Genomic DNA, 18919 nt, shown 5'->3' on the forward strand with positions numbered 1-18919 from the left:
AATGGGGAATGGTGCTCATTCTTTCTGCCGTGTAACTACAGCTGGACCTAGAGAAGGAAGAGGTGTTTCCATTTCACTTAGCCATGGCAAGATAAATTTCAGTATCACTGTTTGATAACATGACTTCTAAACAGCACTTTTAATTGTGTCTTTTTTTCTTAACATAAAGCAGCTTGAAGATTAACTCAGGCAAGTGATTCTTTCATTGTCAGTTTTAACAGTTTACCTGTAGTCAGGTTCTGCTGTTAAGTCTTTCATGCACAAAAAAGAAAGTCCCAAAAGAAAAGAAGGGACTAACAGCACTTCAGGAAAAAAAAGGTGTGTGGGGGAGGGGGGAAATAACTGTTAGGGGCTTTGGGCAACCAGAGAACCTGAAGCTCTGAAGTTTTCCAGGTATCAACTGACTTCTTAGAAGCAGAAGTTTTCAGCACACATGAAGCACTGCACACTTGTTCCGTAAGATGTTCCTGCAAACATCCCTTTTAAATCTTATATATTGAACAAGCAAACTTCACAGAGAAACAGTAATTAATAGCACTTAGGACTGTACAAATCTGTGGTCATAACTCAGTTTGGATATTAAGGACTTAGTTACATAGTAGTCTTTGGGCCAGCTGCTGATGTTCAGGAATTTTCCTTTTAACTCCAAGGTTTTGTTCATGGTTTCCACACTCCATCATAGACAAAGTATATGTACACACACAAATTCTATTCAAATCCAGAATTTAGACCAACAGTGAGCAGTTATCCTGGCTGTACAACAAGACTTATGAGTCTTAGCTGCTCCTCTGGGGTATTTTTTAAATAAGTGAAAATATATTCAGCTTTTATTTTGTCAATAGTTGTAGAAACAGACTTTTATTTGCCTTTATACACCTTGCTGCAGTTCCCTGAATAGAGGACAAAATCAAGAAGCTCACAGAAAACGGGCGAACCAAGTTTGAAGACATGACCTGACAACCATTCTGATTGCTTCACTGATCAAAGTGCAATTCCATGTTACTTGTTAATAATTCAGGTTTAGTGTATGAGTTAAAAAAGCTGCGATCTTCAGAGCTGGTTTTTTCCTATGCATTTCAGTTATTTACAGTAATGTTACAGAAAATCTTCTACTACTACTGTTTTTTCCCTCTATTTATTTTTACTTATACATGGAGTTGCAAGCACAATCCAATTTCAAAACAAAAAATTTGGATAACTAAAATGGCAAGTAGTTTCAAATTAACTTTATAAATAAAGCATTCATGTACTTGATAAAGGCTGTAAATTGTGGATGGAATGTATATTTATGCCACTTTGAACACAGAGCACAGGTGCTATTTTTATTGACTAAATTTCAATCTATAATGAACCTGGTAACTTAGAAGTGTTGAGCATTAAGTGGACTTAGTTTCTGATGTTTGTATGTGTGACGACAAATATCTGATAAATATAAGAAAGTTTTATACAACTCTAAGTGTACAGATTCCCTTGAATGCAAATGCAATTCTCAAACTGGCTATTTTGACAAGTAGATTTATCAGTAACTTGAAAGACTCTTTTATTTTCTCTTGACAATATGTACACTTTGTGTCTTTAAGTTACCTCCCTTGCACCTTTTACTATACAAAATTTACAGACATAGGAGCACAGTCATCTTGACTCTTTTTGTAAAGTGCATGTGAAATCTAGGAGAGAGAAAATGGAGAAATCTTGTTAGGAGCTCTGAAATACAGTAGCTATTGCACAGGGATTGCTGTACAGTTTCCCTCATAATGTGGCTCTAAAGGCTCTGCTCAACAATGGTACCTACTTTGACATGAGAGCAATACAATCAACCTTGTCCCATATCTACTGTATTGGGACAACAAGTTACCCCTTAAGCCAAATAAGTGGAATTAAGTGTTCCAAGTCATAGCATGGAACACAAAAATGGAAGCAGTATTCAATACCAAGTCTCTAGAGTCTCACCTCTGTTACCTTAATAAAGGTAAAGTGTTTGAGCAGCAGAACTTCTAAAGCTCTGAAAGATGTTTAAAAAAATTGTCAGTTTATCTTAAAGTGTAAGGATCAATCAAATATCATTGGCTTAGCTACTTATTTTAATGTTCTTGTTAATTTTTGGAATTCAGTGTGACCGTTCACTTCATGGTTTTAATTGGTTTCAGCTCCAAGAAGGATTGTTTTTCTTAATGTAGTATTTCTACAGTTTTACTTACTCAGCTTTATCAAACATTTGTTTAACTGAGTTTGGGCCAAATTTGAGGTGACACAGTCTTATGAATAGCTACTTTGTCAGAACATTTGTACTGTAAGGTGTGCTGCTGGCAGCCAAGCAAGTCACTGGAAAATCAATATGGTCTTCAACACAAACAGAGACCTCAGCAACACTCTCAGTCTTTTTAAAAGCAAACCCAGAAGTTACTATTTTCATTGCACAGATAATGCTAAATTACCTTACAAGGTCAAAGGAATGATTTTATACCTTTGGGAGTGCATATTTAAAAAATGTGTTGAGTAAAGACAACATTTCTGCTTAACATCCTTCAGATTCTCTCTCCATTTCACTTGGTAAGCAGCTTTATCACAGCCCCTCTTTCATTCTTCAGTCTTACATTCTTCCATTCCATAGCAGGTTTTCCTCTCATCTGCTAGGAGCAGTCTCTGTGTTGTAGACTGTCAACTACATGGTTTCTTTTCCGGATTGTGAGAGATTCAATGGTTTTATGTGCCTGTTCCAGTTGGATCTTTAAACCTTCATTGTCTGCCTTTAGAATATTCCTTTCCTAAACAAACAAACAAACAAAAAAAGATAATTGTATTTTATAGTGCAATTGTTCAAGGACTGTCTGGTTGTATATTTAGGTTGACGGCCATAAACATAAATTGGTGTGGCTCTCATCAGAACCAGTAACTTATCTAAATATTTCCACAGTCCCTGCTCTATCCTTTGTGTATACTCTCACAACTTTCCATCTGAGTCATGTCCACAACCTGCACTTATCCACCCTCCACTGCACCTCTCATAACAACAGTAGTCTGGGAAAACAACAACACAGGTCACACTTTACCACTCTACTGCTGCAGAAATTGATGTACCAGAAGTGAAGCCATTAATTTATAACATCATCTGCTGTTTAGCAATTGAGGTCAGAGTCTGATGAGGGAGCAAGGGCAAGTGTAAATTATGGGATGCACATGAATGAGACATTTTAAAGAATGCATTTTTACAAGTTACATCCATGTTTCACATCCTTGTTGTATTGAATACACTGCAGATTGAAAGGGAAGTGGTTTATACTGGAAGATTGTCTTAATCTCTGTCTTAATTCATTTTTCATAAAACATGAGTTCACTTTATCAGCAACAAGGGGTATTTTGAAAGTTACTGTCATCATTCAAAGATTAGACTGTGGTCCTGTTGTTGGACTGTTTCCATGTTGCTTTGTCACAGAATAGTGATAAATATTGAGTAAAAAGTATGAAAATAAGTCTTTGTTCCTCATAATTATAGCTGGATCCATCCATTAGTTGCACTGTTGGGATTGTAATAGTCTTTAATCTGTCTGGAAAGGTGTTTCTACAAACCTGAATTTGGGCCATGTTTGAAGTGACACAGTCTTATGAATAGCTGTTTTGTCAGAACACTTCAGAGTAAGCTGAGACACAACTGGGCTGATGCAGGTGAAATCCAGTAACAAGCATCATGTCTGCTCACAGCAAAATTTCTTGGTGGCACTTACACTTGTCAGCTGAACAAAAGCAGAGCTCCCTGCTATATTCTGTCACTTAGGGGAGCAGAGGCCACCAAAATCAGGAAGAAATTCAGAACTGTGTTTCTCATTTTATGGAGTAACATTCTGTCCTGAGTGATTGGATTATGTTCACATTATAGAACTACCAGGGATCAGTGTGATCATAACAACGGCTTCAAAGCCCTACACTAGCACTAAAATTTGTCATTTAAATGAAGCATTGCTGGAAGTTAAAGTGGCTAAGACTTTATGATGCCACTCATGGATTGTTTAATTGCAATTAAACTGGCAATTAATTACACTGGAGTAAAGTGACACCTTCCCACCCAGCCACTCCCCTGCACATCAACCACTTGACCATACTGTTGTGTAAAAAACAGATTTGTTCCATCACGTATGTACCTGCTCGAGTTCCTGGTATGAGGGTTTATAGCTGTGATGCTCCTCCTTAATTTTCTGGCTGGAGTCCTTGTTTTCCCATTTAACAAATCCCTTTCTGCGGCCTAGAAGTGGGCTTGGAAATGTGGATGCTGGAGCTGCCTGGAGATAAGGGTTTTCTGGCATCCTGTGTTCCTTCTTCTCTCTCCGCTTTCGAGATACATCACCAGCCAGCAGTACAGGATCAGTCTGTGTACTTTTATGGATCACAGCTGGTTTCAGTCTCACTGAGATTTTCTGAGCTGAGGAACCCATGAGCATAATGGTTCGATCCTTGCTGTCTTCACTGTGCTCCACTACTTCTCCATTAGGAAAGGTGAATGAGCCTTCTTCTTGTCCTTTAAAATATATATGGTAAATTCAGGCAAGATCTCCTCCCAGTAAAAGAAAAACAGGATGCATGATAATTAAATGTGATTTTAATAAATTAAACATTTATTCCTTACTAACTTTTACATTCATTGCTCTCCAAAACGGGTGTCACTTCATTGAGAAGTTTCTCAATGTTGTGTCTCTTGAAACAACTCTTTGCCTTGTCTCAGTAACATAAATATGGATCAGTAAGAAGAAAATGGGTGTGGCATCTCAAGGTCAGCTTGAGAAAAAGCTTATGGGTAAGAGGTGGTTATTATATAGTGCTGCAGCCATTTCAGACACAATCACAGAGATGCACATAGTATCAAGAGAAAAGAGGGATATTGAGCTCTACATATGTGCTAATAGGAAGCCTAAGGTGGAATCCAGCATTATGAGTCTTAAATACAACACAAAAGACTGATAATGAAGGCAGCAGGAAGTAGATTTGAAAAACATTACAGGCAAAGAGCAGGAAAGAAATTAAAAGAAAAAGAATATGCTGAGACTTGGAACATCAAAATAAAATATAAAATAAAAATAAAAAAAAAACCCCAGAAGAAGCCTGTTGTTTTTCAAGGACAACGTTCCTTTTTTGGAAGCCTACATAGTAATATACAGTAAGAAAATTTTATACAGCTTGTTTGATATAAAGAGAAAAGAACAGAGAGGTGTAGATTTTTCATTTCTGGTTCTGTGAAAGACAAATCTACATTCTTATAGATTCAGCTACTGAAGTGGAAAAAATACAGACAATTGGTTGTTGGTTTTCCTAACACAGAGATATGTAGGAAAACTGACTTTTAAAAGTCCACATTAAAATTTGTGTCAGCATTGTAACAGTGCAGTAATCAATGTTACAACTTGCTTAAAAAGCAAGACTTGCTTGTCACAATGTGAGAGAGTTAAGGAAACCTGTCAGGTCTTCATGTCATGGCATCTAGTTCTCATGAGCATCTGGAGAAGATTTACTCATTTTTTGGTGGCATTTGTGCACCATACATTGTGTAGTGTGACAAGAGATCTCCCAGAAAGGGAGTCCATCCTTACTCAGTCTAGAACAGGAATGGTGTTACTTGATACAAGCTAATATACATCTGGTTCTAGTTTCTATGTTGATATAACACTGCAGTTAACTAACAAAACCTAAAACGATGCTGTGTAACTCAGATTTAAATGAAAAAGGAGCAAGGAAAGATTATCTACATATTTTGATCTTTTCTCACCATGGAATTGTTCTTTTACTCCTACTGGGCAGAGGCTTGAAGCAAGAGCAGATGTTGGACTGCTGTCTGCAACTGAAGTTTTGGGTCTTCTCTTGCACTCTATCACAACCAAGTCTTTGCATTGCTTGTGACAGTTCATTCCACAGTCTGTAAACAAAACAATGTTTATGTGATTCGGTGGCTCTGGTCTAGCATCTAAGCTAAGATAGCTCTCACACAACTGCCTTCCTGGGAAGCAAGGAGCCTTCTTTGGTGTTCTCTATGTGCATTACCTGTAACAACGTACATCTGTAAAAGACCAACAACATCCCTTTGCCATATATATCTGAAACTCCTGTTCATTCAATACTAAGTACGAAATGGCACCATTCAGTCACAAAAGTGCTGTGACTGTAGGAGCTGCAGAGAAAGCTGATACCCGTATGGGAAAAAAACTACAAAACAGATGTTGGTAATGTGCTACACAATATTCACAGAGTGGTGATGTTTGTGTCCAAGGGCCTGTTCCCAAACCCTCTGAATTCAGTGATGTCTTGCAAATATTAGAGCTGTTAGTTACAAGTCTCTTCATCTCTGCATTTCTTGTGTCATAGATTCTTGAATCAGTATTGTCTTCCCTGGGAGGTCAGATTAAATGAGCCCACAGATATAACCATGGATATCAGGATGGTCACAGGTTTTTGTGATTCACTATCAAGTATGGATTAAAATTAACAAAGTATAAAGTACTTTACCTTTGCATCTGTATCCTTGTTTAATGACTCCCCACAGCTGAAATTCAAACAAACAGAAAGCCTATATATTAATAAATTTCTCTGCATGTTTGATACCTCCAGATAAAAAGTAAACTAAAAGCTCCACTCTTTTCTAAGATCTGAGCACTTACAGAAAATTTTGTTTTCCTATGCTTCTAGTCATAAGATCAAAATAGAACTATTTACCCCTTTAGCATAAGATAAATAGAATATTTTATGTGTGTCAATGACAAACAAAATATCTTGAGCCAGTCTACTGAATACATCAGCGGATCTGGCAATTCCTCAGGAAGCTGTGGAGCTGGAGTAGATGGAGAATTCTTCTGTCTCAGCACCCTTGTCTGATCTCAGCTGAACACGAGATTGGTTGGACAGTCAGTTTTATTAAACGTTCTGTGCCCACAGGCATGTCATGTCTGTATCAAGACATGAGTTCCAGCAGCCCCGTGGAATGGAAGGCTCTGCATTTGGAAGTCTTGCCTGAGACTGTTTTTGGTGACACAACCAAACCCCATAAAGTATGAATCATATTTAAACATATTGGCACTGCCAAGAGGGGAGTGAAGGGTACCTTAAACATTTACAGAGACAGAAGTCTGGTGTTCTATATAACTTCCCTGATGTTTTATATAGATCCATTTCTGTATATGACACAAGGCAATTATGAGATAAAAAAGGCATAATTCCAAAGAATGTTAACATAATTTACTAAAAAGTAAGCTTACAAATCCAGCACAGTTGTCGCAGAAAGTGGGCCTTAAGTAAGTGGTCTCTTGGAAGTTGTGAGCAAAGCCAAGTCCTAATTTGGAATAGATTGAGCTAGCCCTCATAAAGTAAGCAGTTATTTCATCCCTGCTAATCAGACCTTCCCTGGAAATAAACAAGAAAAGTTGTTTGTGAGACATACATTTTGTTATATGCATAAGGAGAATTAAACATTTTTTTCTTCACATTTTATAATAACAATAGTTTAAGGGCAAAAAACTAAAGTGACCTCAGTAATCTTGCCAGTTGCTTCCAAAATATAAAGAAGCTTATCCAGACATTTAAACTGCAGACTGACAGGATAAATGGAATATCTGCATATGTGATGCAACCTCAAAACTACTTCATAGTAAACCTCTGAATAATCATTACTGTATTTTTCCATGCTCTAATATATTAAGAAAAATGTTCCTAATTTTATCAAAATATACATTTGTCAATTCTCTACTGTTATGGAACAGTTTTATCATAGGAAAATTCTTCAGTAGTATATACTGAATATTATTTGAAGAATGTTTATTTTCTATTGTCTGTTTTTCCTTCTAAATCAGCTTGGATACCATTGCTGTAAACCCAATGAAGATGTAATTCACAAGACATTTAGAAGATGCTTTTGTCAGTCATGTTTTCACTTCTGTCTGTGCCTGAAGAGGATGCTTTTAATACCCTAATGATAAAACACTATTTAAACACAAAACCGCCTAAATCTCTCCCAAAACAGATGCTACAAAGTTGATAAGAAGGTACTCACCAGTCCTTAGCCATTACACAAAATGAGAATGGGAAACTGGCAGCAATCTTTTCAAATTCTTCCTGCGAAATGTATCCATCCTGATCATGGTCATAATTTTTGAAGACAGACTGTGCAAGGTAATAGCATAATAGTTTATAATGAGGATGGTCTGAATTACCACTTTTGAAAGCCTCCACATTATTTATGGATTTCCTCTTCTGTCTTCTCACAGTGTCTATTAAACAGTGCAACAGTCTAATTGCTTTTTTTGCTTGAGACTAAAAAAGCCTTATGATTTCTTGATTTGCAGCAAAACATAGTTAAGTCAACACAGGCTGGACTAAAAGTTTCACAACACAATGACAGCTGTTTTTACTTCTGCTTTCAGACCATTCTGTCCAGGCCCACACAGACAATTTGTACTAATGCTCTCAATTAGTGCTCTCAATGGTGGTTTCTGTGGCCAAATCAGTGTAGCTGTCTAGCTTACTTTATCAGGCCAGTGTTATGAGAGAATCAGTTACATGACAGAATTGTCAGGCAGACACCTGTTTCCCCTTGTGGAATGTATTACTGTTTGTCACTGGCCACAAGGCAAGGAGCACACCTAGAACAAATTTAGAAATATATTCCAAAACAGCGTGTATCAAAGGATGCCTCACAATATTAGAAGTGCTTAGAAAGAAAAGAGATAAAGCAAGGCAAGCAAAGATGAACCCTTCACCTCTCCACCTCCCCCAGTTTTGGAATCAATCACCTTACTTAGTAGTTCCCCATAAAGCAGAGAACCCAAAAGAAAGAGAAGAAGCAATTGCTGCTTGTAACAAAGCCACTGAGAGGCCTCCTGTCAGACTGCATCATTGACATGACGTTGGAGGTTCTGGTAGAAATGGACTCCCTGGCTCCCAGAAAGAGTGCCTCTGGCAGAACACAAACCAGCATTCACCCCTCCTGCTGGCTCTTGGCCCACTGAAGGAATTTCCCTCCGTGCCTCATGGCCACTGCTGCTGCTTACAGGTAGGCAAAAATATCTGTTTGTGAGGACACAAGTCCCATCCTCATATTTTCTCATACCTTGAGATTAAGACTACAAAGATTTACAATATGAAGTACATTGGCCAACCTTACTTACATCTACCATCCTCTGAACGTGTTTGCTGACAGTTTTTGGATCAGGTTTTGGGGCCACTCCTGAGGCCCAGTCTGCAACTACTGGTGGTTTCGAAGGTGTCATTGGCTGAAAAAAATTGAAAAGAACTTCATTAGTACCACATGGAAAGATTTTCAGTATTATGCTTCTTCCATTTGTGGCAGTAGACTATGTGACACAGGAGTGCAGAAATGACCTGTTGGACCTATGGTAATTACATGGTGCTTAAGCTCTTCCTTGAACTGTTCAAAAGTGCAGTCATTCCTTAAATTGTCACAGTTCACTGACAGCCCTGTAAAATCACCATCTTTTCCATATTTATAAAACAGGAACAAAACTACCACATAACACTTACGGGTTTCATCATTTGAATCATGTAAGAATTCTCCATTTGAAAAAAATAGTATCAACTGCCAAGATTAAGACTGATGTCACGTCTCTACATAGCCTTTGTGTTCATATTATAAAACCTGATATGGTGTCAAATCTGCCATATATTCCATCCTAGGCTTTATCATTGACCAAACAATTTGCTCTTTAATGGATTTCACTCAGTCTACAAAGCTAAAATGCTTTCAATTTAACATATAATAAAATAAAATAATAAATTGAATGCAAGAGATAAAATTTTCTTTTAAAAAAATCCTGTTTTTAAATTAAAATCACCCATAAAAGCCCTCATTTTGTTAAGAATCTGTAAAGGCCCTTACAGCAGCTCGGTGACTTCGTGGCTCTCGTGCATATGAAAGTTCATAAATTTCATCTTCTGTGTAGTAAAGATCAAGGGACAGCTGAAAACAAACACATTAGTTTAATCTCAAAATGCTTACTACTACTTTACAAACTTGTTATTAGAGTGCATTCATATTTTTTGTGCATTATTTTCTAATTTAAATTACATCTTGAAATAAATTGAGCTGCACAGGTGTTCACAGTGATTTGAAATGTGTCCAATTCTACATTCCAGACTGTTATTGTCATTATCTGGAAATCTGTAACATGGACTATTGGGAGTTCAGAAGCTCCTGCATTGAAATGAAGTATTCCTTCTCATTTATGTCTTATCATATATACCTGCATGAAATTATGACCAAAATTCTACATATTTGTAATAGCCATTTTTATGAAACATTATTTAAAAGAAAAAATAATTAGAATAATTTCAAACAAAACATTTAAAACTTTTTTTTTTAAGTTCTAAACAGACTATTTAAAAATATCAGGAAGAAGTAAGAAGTTCCCTTCACACAGCTGTATTTCAGGCCCTGGGTATGTGTGCTTAATTTCACACAAGAGAGCTCCCTGAGAGAACAAATAACCTCAGGCACATAAGCATTTTTATCTATTAGCTTTTTCCTGAAACAGGGCTTGTAACCAGAAAGTGGAAGTGGACTATCTGGTTTTCCAAGATGACATACTTGTTAAGGCTGAACAAAGCTGAGAAACAAGACAGGGAGATTTATTATTTTAACAGAAGGTAGTATTTTAACTTACTAGGAGAAGCCAAAACTATTGTTTTAACAATGTTCTAGGTAGCATTAATTTTTTTAGTAGCATCGCACTGACTAGATATGACTGGGAGTGAAATACATCAATTATATTTGACTAATGTTTATGTCAGACAGTTTCTTAAGCACCAGAAGAAACTTGGCTAGAAATGTGGTATCTTGAGGGAATGAACTTTTGTGTGATTTTGTTTTCAACATAAGGAATCTTCCTTATTGAAAGTACAGAGAGTGCATACCACTATAGTGAAGCAGAAAGAAACATTTCCTTCCCTTATAGAAATAATTGGAAGCATACTGCTGAACTGGCACCTCTACCCTTGCTGCCAGATAAATTAGTAACATCAATTTTTTCTCTTCTATTCCTGTATGTTTCCCCTTCAGGGGAAAAAAAAAAAATCTTACAATCTTATGTTTTCATAACTGCCTAATTAATTAATGGTATTCTCTATTTAGTTGTTTGATAGGTATATGAAATTTTTAATTGGATGTATTTATCGTATCTAACACACTTACTGTCAGCAAGTGAACAAGGTCCATATTAGCCTCCAGGGGAAGTGGCATTTCCTGGAGTTGTATCAGCTCATCTATGTGGTTATACAGAGAATACAGTTTGTATACATTAATTTTTTTGTCCTCCAGGTAGTCTGGCATACCCTCATAAAGGGATATCAAGTCTTTCAGGTGGACCCCAAGGATTGGGATCTTAAAGTTACTGCACTCGTTATAGGCACGTCGGTAACTATCATAATTTCTGTAAGACGAAAGCAATTCTGTCATTTCATTAAACACCTAAAAATAAAAAGAAAACCAAAAAATCAGTGCTGGTTACTGTTTCTGGTTTTGTCATACAGCACAAGAGCTTCCCATGTTATTGTTAAGGAATTTATTCAAAATGACTCATGAAAAAAATCTTAAGACTTCAAATGAAATCCAGGTATTCTAGATTTCCTATATCCATAAATTAGGTACTAATATGTAATTATAGATATTTAATATATAGCCTAATCCATAATTCTGGTCTCCTTACACTCCCCATTTAGTCAAATGAAAAAAAAAATATGATTCTCTTGAATCAGGGGAATCTGTATACAGTCAATGTGTAAGCACAGCACAAGCTCTCTGACATTCATAAAAGCAGCCATCTTCACATTAAAATGTGGAATTCGTTCTCTAACTTTCAGATCACCAGCTGGAATTGCTGGAGAGGTCCTGGCAGAGAAGTCCTATGCTGCACCATGATCCCATCATGGTGTGATCAGAAGTCCTATTATAGTTCAAGGCGGCACACCTATCCTTTTAAGAAAAACATTTTCTATGGAAATTAACTAGAAACAGTATCTTGGGTTTTTTATAAAGGCCAAATTAATCTTCAGTCTAGCAGTATAAATATTTCCCTTGTTTAAAATTATATAGGTACAAAGTTGACTCATTAACATAACAAAATCAATGGACCAATGTTTTCTCTGGGAAGTTCCTGTCAAAGTTCCTGATCTGTAACCTTTACAAACTGTTTGACATTGTTAAACCTCAAAGTGTGTTTTCAAGTCACTAATTACCAGACTTTTTTTACCTGCTTTCTATTAACACCTGCATACAATTTCTTGATACAAAAAAGTTATTCAAATGATGTGCACACATGTAGCCCTTAAAATGACAAAATTTGACAAATTTTGCTTGCTTCGAAAATAAGCTTTCTAACTGATTTAACAGATTCCGATAGCTGTAACCATTTCCAGTGGGAGGTCACACTTCAGGTCTTTACTCCAAGTTACTGTTCATTTAAGTTGATCATACTGTGATCAAAACAGGCTTTTCAGATACCTTTACAGACCCTTTCAGGCCCCAAAAAGGATAAGGTATCTTATTTTCTTAAGTCTCTTAAGAAGCCACACAAAGACTTCTTAAGAAGCATTGCTAAAAAATATGCCTTCCTTCCCTTTTTTGAACGGTTATCATCGGTATTTCACAAGAATTTACCTGGAAATTAAAATAGATTCCTAACATTCCACCATACTATGTGTGCATTAGGGCTAAATTTGTTCAAGTCTAAATTAAACAAAACTTGTCAAATGGAAAGATCAAATGAACAAAACCAGTCCTTTCACTCAAAGTGCAGAGCTCTGTCCTAGCTTTTACAGACTAGGGATGGTCAGTGTTACTATGAAAGGCAATAGTTTTGTTTTCATATGTTGTAAGACCCAAATTCTCTGTTTTCATGTTTGAATATTATTCTGTACTACTGCATGTAAATGAAAATGCAGCTCATCATGTCTGAGATTAAAGGAGAAACCTTAGAGTATCTGTTCAAGACCTCCAAGAAAGGTGGGGGTGCAAGGAGTGTAGGAGTAACTGGTGTAGAGATGAAATAACAAATAAAAACCCTTCAAAACCAAAAAAAAATTTGTTCTGTCTTTCCATCTTATCCAACAAAGTAAGGTTGTGTTTAGTGCATGCAGTGACAAAAAAGTTAAAGGTTCTCTTATTTGTAAAACTTAGAGAAGCAATACTAACCTTAATTACATCATGAGGAACACATGAGCTTGTTTCCTTGAGCCTGGAAATGGAACTGTGACAGAGACCTCCTATCACTGCCATTAATGTGTTGAAATTCTGCAGCTGGTGGAGCTTCTGTGTTGACATAAAAAAAATCAGTATATTTTAAAGGTTCATGTTATTCAGTGTGCACCCCCGAATTTTAATTTCCTCTATTGTCTTGCTCTGAAGTCTTACAAGTTTGTGCCATTTGACGTCATCTATTTTGGTAATGAGTTGTGACTTTACTGGGTGTAACATGAAGTTATTCTACTGTTATTAAGTCAAATATTAAATTTTCAGATACAATAAGTCTTAAAGTACTTCCTCAGTACTTCCCCTTCTTCCCACAGTGTACCACAACTAGGAAACATTGCCTATTATCTTGGTTATGACTGCAGTTAAATTAGCATGCAAAGAATATCAGTAGGACCATAGATCTCATTTTATCCAGGAAGGTGTTTCTGGTGGAATGCTTCTAATTACAGCCAAAGCCATAAGAGTCACTCATGCTTTGGAAAGCCTCACAGCCACAGCTGGGAATCTCACATGGTGATTCAAAAGCAAGTCTAGTTTAACAGTTAAAATTATTTCTTCAGAATGAACATGAGGAAGTCCTGGTGCCATTGTAATACCTGAACACTTTGCTGAATTGGTGCACTGTAATACCTGAACACTTTGTAATACCTGAACACTTGCTAAGACAGCACACATACACAAATACACATCTGGTGGTATGAACCAGGAGACCAGGACCAACACTCCCAGCTCACCCTACAGTAGTAGCACGTGAAGAGCAGACAAAAAGGCTCTATCAGAGAAAGACAAAATAAACACCAAACATGCCAGATTTTAACTGACCTGTGCAACATGAATAAACTTGATGAACACTTCGGCTCGAAGCTGTGGTGTTGGTCTGCTGAGAACCATTAACTGCACCCACTGAGAGATACCATTGCAAAGAGAAATTGATCTTTCCATTGTTGGATTCTCTTTCACACTACTATTCACAATGTAGTTCTGATAATCTGAGAACTTAAACAAACAAACAAAAGAAACATAAATGAAAATTCATGTAGTTTCATATGCCTCATGATCTGTGTGTAGACAGAGGTCTGTTTATCAAATGAAATATAAAATAAGTATTTTATACCTTAAATTTCCATAAAACTGAAATCTTTCCTTTGTGAAAGCTTTGTTGAATTCAAAGCAGAAGCTTTGACTAATTGAATTAAATGAAAGCATCTTTTAGCCCTATCTCAGGAGCCTTGGCTCTTATAAACCCGAGGATGAGCAGAATTTGGGATTTCCTCCCAGCCTCAGTGGCTTCTTAGGTTCATTGGGTCTAGACTTTTATAGGGAAGGTTAAAGTGAATTTAAATTGTAATCTAATAACTCAGTAATAGTTTAAGGGAGTTCAGTGTTCAGTTTATGTATTCTGTAGCTGGGGCACACTTCTGAATTAAGCTACACCAATAGAAAAAGCAAGTTCAATAGGATTAATATGAAACTGAGATAAAACCATTAAGAATGAGGGCTACAGATTCCTTAATACTTTTAATAGAACTTGAGAGATTCTCTTATTTAATCAAGGCAATCTAAAATTATTCAGTAGAGACCTGTGACACACTTTTTTTTTTTGAAAGCCATTCTTACATTAAGATTAAAGAAATAATTTGCTTTTGTTGATGCAATTTTTATCCATTCTGTTGATTTATCCATTAACAAAAATACACAAGAATTTGAATTATCAGAAAATATGACATGGAATGTTTATACTCATTCCTTACTATGACCACAAATACTAAAATCTTACCAAAAACACTCATAGCTGTAAGAGGTATACATTCCTTTCCACAGGAATATCTGGAATAGCATTGATCTTTAAGCAAAAGTCATAAAATGTCAGGCTGTTGTTTGTTTCTTACTGTCCCTCTCTCACTTTCTTGCAGCTTTATAATTTTTTTCCATCTGTTTAATAAAAATTATTAGCACTTTAAAAGCAGATATGACAGGAGACACCTCTAGATTTGTCTTTGTCAAATTAAAAATGGAAAAAAATATTAGTAATTAGTAGAGCTGTCCATGAGATTACATAATACTTACATTGCAATTACTCTTTGAATTTTAAACCCCAGCCAAGTTTGTCTGGATCTTGAATTTTAAGTAACTACTTTATACAGATAGATAATTTTTCAATATCTGACTACATAATTATGGACTTCATAGTAATTTCAGTACAACTATGAATCCGTTTATATTTTTTTCAGCAGTCATCTCCTTCAGAAAAGATTTCTTTTAAATGCTGAAAAAATTAATCTCTAAAATGCTACTAGAAAGTTTTGAATTATTTGTGGTGCACAAATTTATTAATGAGGACAGCTATTACAAGCTTGTTAGTGGCAGATACAGTAAAGAAGTTTAGGTACTTAAATATTGCAAGAGTCTGTTATTGTGATGGCTAACTTAAGAGCCTCAACAGCAATCCAGATTCTTACAAAAGACTGTGGCCTCCCTATACTTTATGACTATAGATTAAAATATTTTCCAAGCACCTCCAGTCATTACTCTGTGAACATCACTCCTTGTGTCTTAAGATTTTTCTGTATGCTGCATACACGATCAAATATTCCTTTCTGACTTTTGAATGCCCAAACATTTAAATAATTATTTCAGTGACTAGTGACACAGTTGGTCATTTTCAGTCTTTCTCCCAGTGTATGATGCCAAATGAAAACAACAAAGGGATTCTGTGGCTTAAGGCATCATAAACATATTCTGCGAAGATTTAATTAATATAGCTAATTATTAATTACATATTTTCTGACTGAAGTCTTGGTAAGCTCAATTTATACAAAGACATGCAGGTATTCTGCATATAAAATGTATATGTGTATGTAACTGTTGGAACTCCATGACACATCTCACACTGACTAAACCACCCTTGTTATACTCATTAATTACCTTACATCTGCACAGAGGTTTTCAAAATGTTAAGTTACATAAGCTTTGCATATTATTACTGCCTACAGGCAGCAATCACTGCATGACTTCGGTTCTACAGCGTTTTGAGTTTAACACAAAACACAGAGTCACGTACTGTCAGCTCAAAATAAAGTACATTAAAACACGACTGAAATCTTCCACCATCTAGTGAGAGCCCCTTTTCTTGCATAGGTTCAGCTTCATATTGTAGTGCTACAAAATACTCCAACCAAAAACAACTAAATAACAGCAACAGCAAAAAAAACACTGAAAAAACCACTTTGCTTTCAGTCTTATGACACAGACTTTGCAACCCTCCTAGATTTTGGTCTCTAACATTCACTTCTCCATGTGTGAACTGTATCAGGTTTGAAAAGAGGTAATGTTATAGCATAAAATGATGCAAGTTAAGCCAAGGTGCACAGGGAAGTTCGCATCTTATCAGCAACAAACATACTGAGAAAACAAATCAAATGAAAGAAAAAAATAAATTAGATAGATCTTTAAGAATTGTTTGTGTATATGAAAGCTTGTATAAAAAAATATGTTTATCTCCCCTTATATAAAAAAATGGCATTTTCTGAAGTGCTTTCTTATCTCTAGTCTTTATTTTGTATGCACAATAAAAAAAGGCAAGCAGAGTCCAGTGGCCATCTTCAGTGCAGTCCATCACTCACTGCACAGGATTGCTGCACTGTTCACTACAGCCACAGAAGGTTAGCATTCTAGGAGAATATTCCAGGTTTCCTTCATCCTATGTCAGCCTCATTACTGATTTGAGTCAAAGGATGATGACATCCCTTGTTCTAACAAAACAACCTTCTTTGGAAGAAGATCTTGGATTTGGAAGAAGGTTTACTTCTCCTCCTTCCAACTGATCTTGCCTCAACTCTTCCATAGGTGAGGTTCATTCTCTCACTCTCATATGGTTGTAGCAGAAGGATATCTAAGTTATCTAAGAATCTAAGTTCCACTGGCCACTTTCAATACTAGTAAAATAAGAGAGTCTGGAATCAGATTCAGCATGTCCAACATCTTGTATGGCAGAGTTAATCTTGTAATACTACCTCTCTGCCATATTTTCTATGTCTTTCCCATATTTGGTTCATATAAATAAATAAATAAATAAATAAATAAATAAATAGATGAAACTTACTGATATTCTTCTGAAAGACTTAAACTCAAGATAGGTAAGGTGGTCTGACAGCTCCTCTGGCTCAAGATGATCAAAAAGGAGTGAGACTTTCCGTTTCTTACTGGTGTTGGCCTTTACACGCTGTGTCAGCTTTCTAGACCAATCCCTAGAATTTCTTTTAAAACACAATTAGTCCAAGTTATTTACTGAAGAGAAAAATTTTCCTCTTTCCCTAAGTGAGAGATAACATTGTTTTCATGCCTTACTGCAGTAAAAAATGAATTATTTGAATTTCTAAACAGCAAACTGCTTTCATGCATTAGAGATTTTATGACAAAATATTATTGTTAGTCTTTATTGTATTGATGTAGCATCTTAAGTACAATACAACTATCTTGCTAAACAGCATGAGAGTCTATATAATTTCTGCAATCAGTTCTAAATTTTCAGAATAGCTGCCTGTAACTTTGTTTTCATTGAACACATCCAGCACTCCTCCATTTAATAATTCTTAGATTTCCTTGAGCAGCCTCTGAGTATGAACTGTCCCCCTTTGCTATTGACCCACAGAGTAATAAAATTTATTTCAATTTGAAAAGCTAAATATCCTCTTTCATAACCAGATACAAAATGTATGCCAAATTCCGCTCTGCTTTAGCCTGTGCATTTCCAAACTGACACTTGTTTTGTCAGCTGTACTGTTCCACAGAACTATCTCACTCTCATGTAACAGGGAAAGATGTCTTCCCAAGAAAGAACTATGTGATCTACAGCTCTAGGATTTATTCTTGTCATGATAAGTATTTTATAACCAAAATCATCTCAACAATATCAAAAGTCTGACAATGTAATAAACTATATCCTCGCTCATCTTTGTTGCTAAAATATAAACACCTTTTTTACCTCATCTGTTACCCAACCAAATTGTATTCCCCCTTTTCATTGATTTCAAGTGATCTTGCAAAACCCTTAGGCACTGACAAATTTTCTAAGTTCCCTGGATAGAGTAAAACCTAGCTGTCATAGAGAATCAGCACAAAGTCTACACTGCAGCTAAATTCAATTGAAGCCATTCCTGAAAGGCATTCTGCTCCTCTACAGAATGTATATTTCATCTGTAATGAAGTATAAATTCTTCTAAGGATAGCTAACATGTGACTTACAAGCCACATGATATTCAAATCAAGGCAATTCAGAGCAAAAGTTTGTTTTCCAAGTATATTGAGACTTTGACACTCACATTTGAGATGTGTCAATTAGACGACAATGTAACTCCTCACCATTAGCTCGAACCACCTCTTGAAATTCCTCCATAGCTGTGGATAGTTTAGAGTCCATTTTGAACATGATCCAGAACTCTGTAATCCAATACCTATTAAAATTAAAGTGCGCACAGACACACACACGCACATTAAAAAAAAAAAAAAAAAAAAAAAAAAAAAAAAAAAAAAAAAAAAAAAATTGATCCAGTTAGGCTGAAATCTAGTATGACCCTGACCCTCTATGGCTTGGACTGTTCCTGTGCTCAGTTCAGGTCAGCTGTTCCAGATGTGTCCCCTCCCAGCCTCAAGCTCACCCCCAGCCCACATTCTGGCTGGAGCAGA

At 36.1% G+C, this 18919-nt stretch overlaps 1 protein-coding gene across 1 annotated transcript in view; it reads right to left on the reverse strand.

The window, feature by feature from the left end:
* Positions 1-1778: 1778 nt before the first annotated feature.
* Positions 1779-18919, reverse strand: part of RASGRP1 (RAS guanyl releasing protein 1) — a 35226-nt gene continuing 18085 nt past the window's right edge. Inside the window, exons 5-17 of the mRNA XM_083863696.1 lie at positions 18556-18687; positions 17337-17490; positions 14057-14230; positions 13175-13291; positions 11177-11452; positions 9866-9946; positions 9138-9242; positions 8024-8133; positions 7233-7377; positions 6487-6523; positions 5753-5899; positions 4137-4510; positions 1779-2765 (exon numbers count right to left, since the gene is read on the reverse strand). Coding sequence (XP_083719822.1) covers positions 2631-2765; positions 4137-4510; positions 5753-5899; positions 6487-6523; positions 7233-7377; positions 8024-8133; positions 9138-9242; positions 9866-9946; positions 11177-11452; positions 13175-13291; positions 14057-14230; positions 17337-17490; positions 18556-18687 — 1987 coding nt within the window. The 3' untranslated portion in view covers positions 1779-2630. The remainder of the gene's footprint in view (positions 2766-4136; positions 4511-5752; positions 5900-6486; positions 6524-7232; positions 7378-8023; positions 8134-9137; positions 9243-9865; positions 9947-11176; positions 11453-13174; positions 13292-14056; positions 14231-17336; positions 17491-18555; positions 18688-18919) is intronic.

Source organism: Zosterops lateralis (genome assembly GCF_965231275.1).
Source record: "Zosterops lateralis genome assembly, chromosome: 6".
In the NCBI taxonomy this organism is placed as follows: Eukaryota; Metazoa; Chordata; class Aves; order Passeriformes; family Zosteropidae; genus Zosterops; species Zosterops lateralis.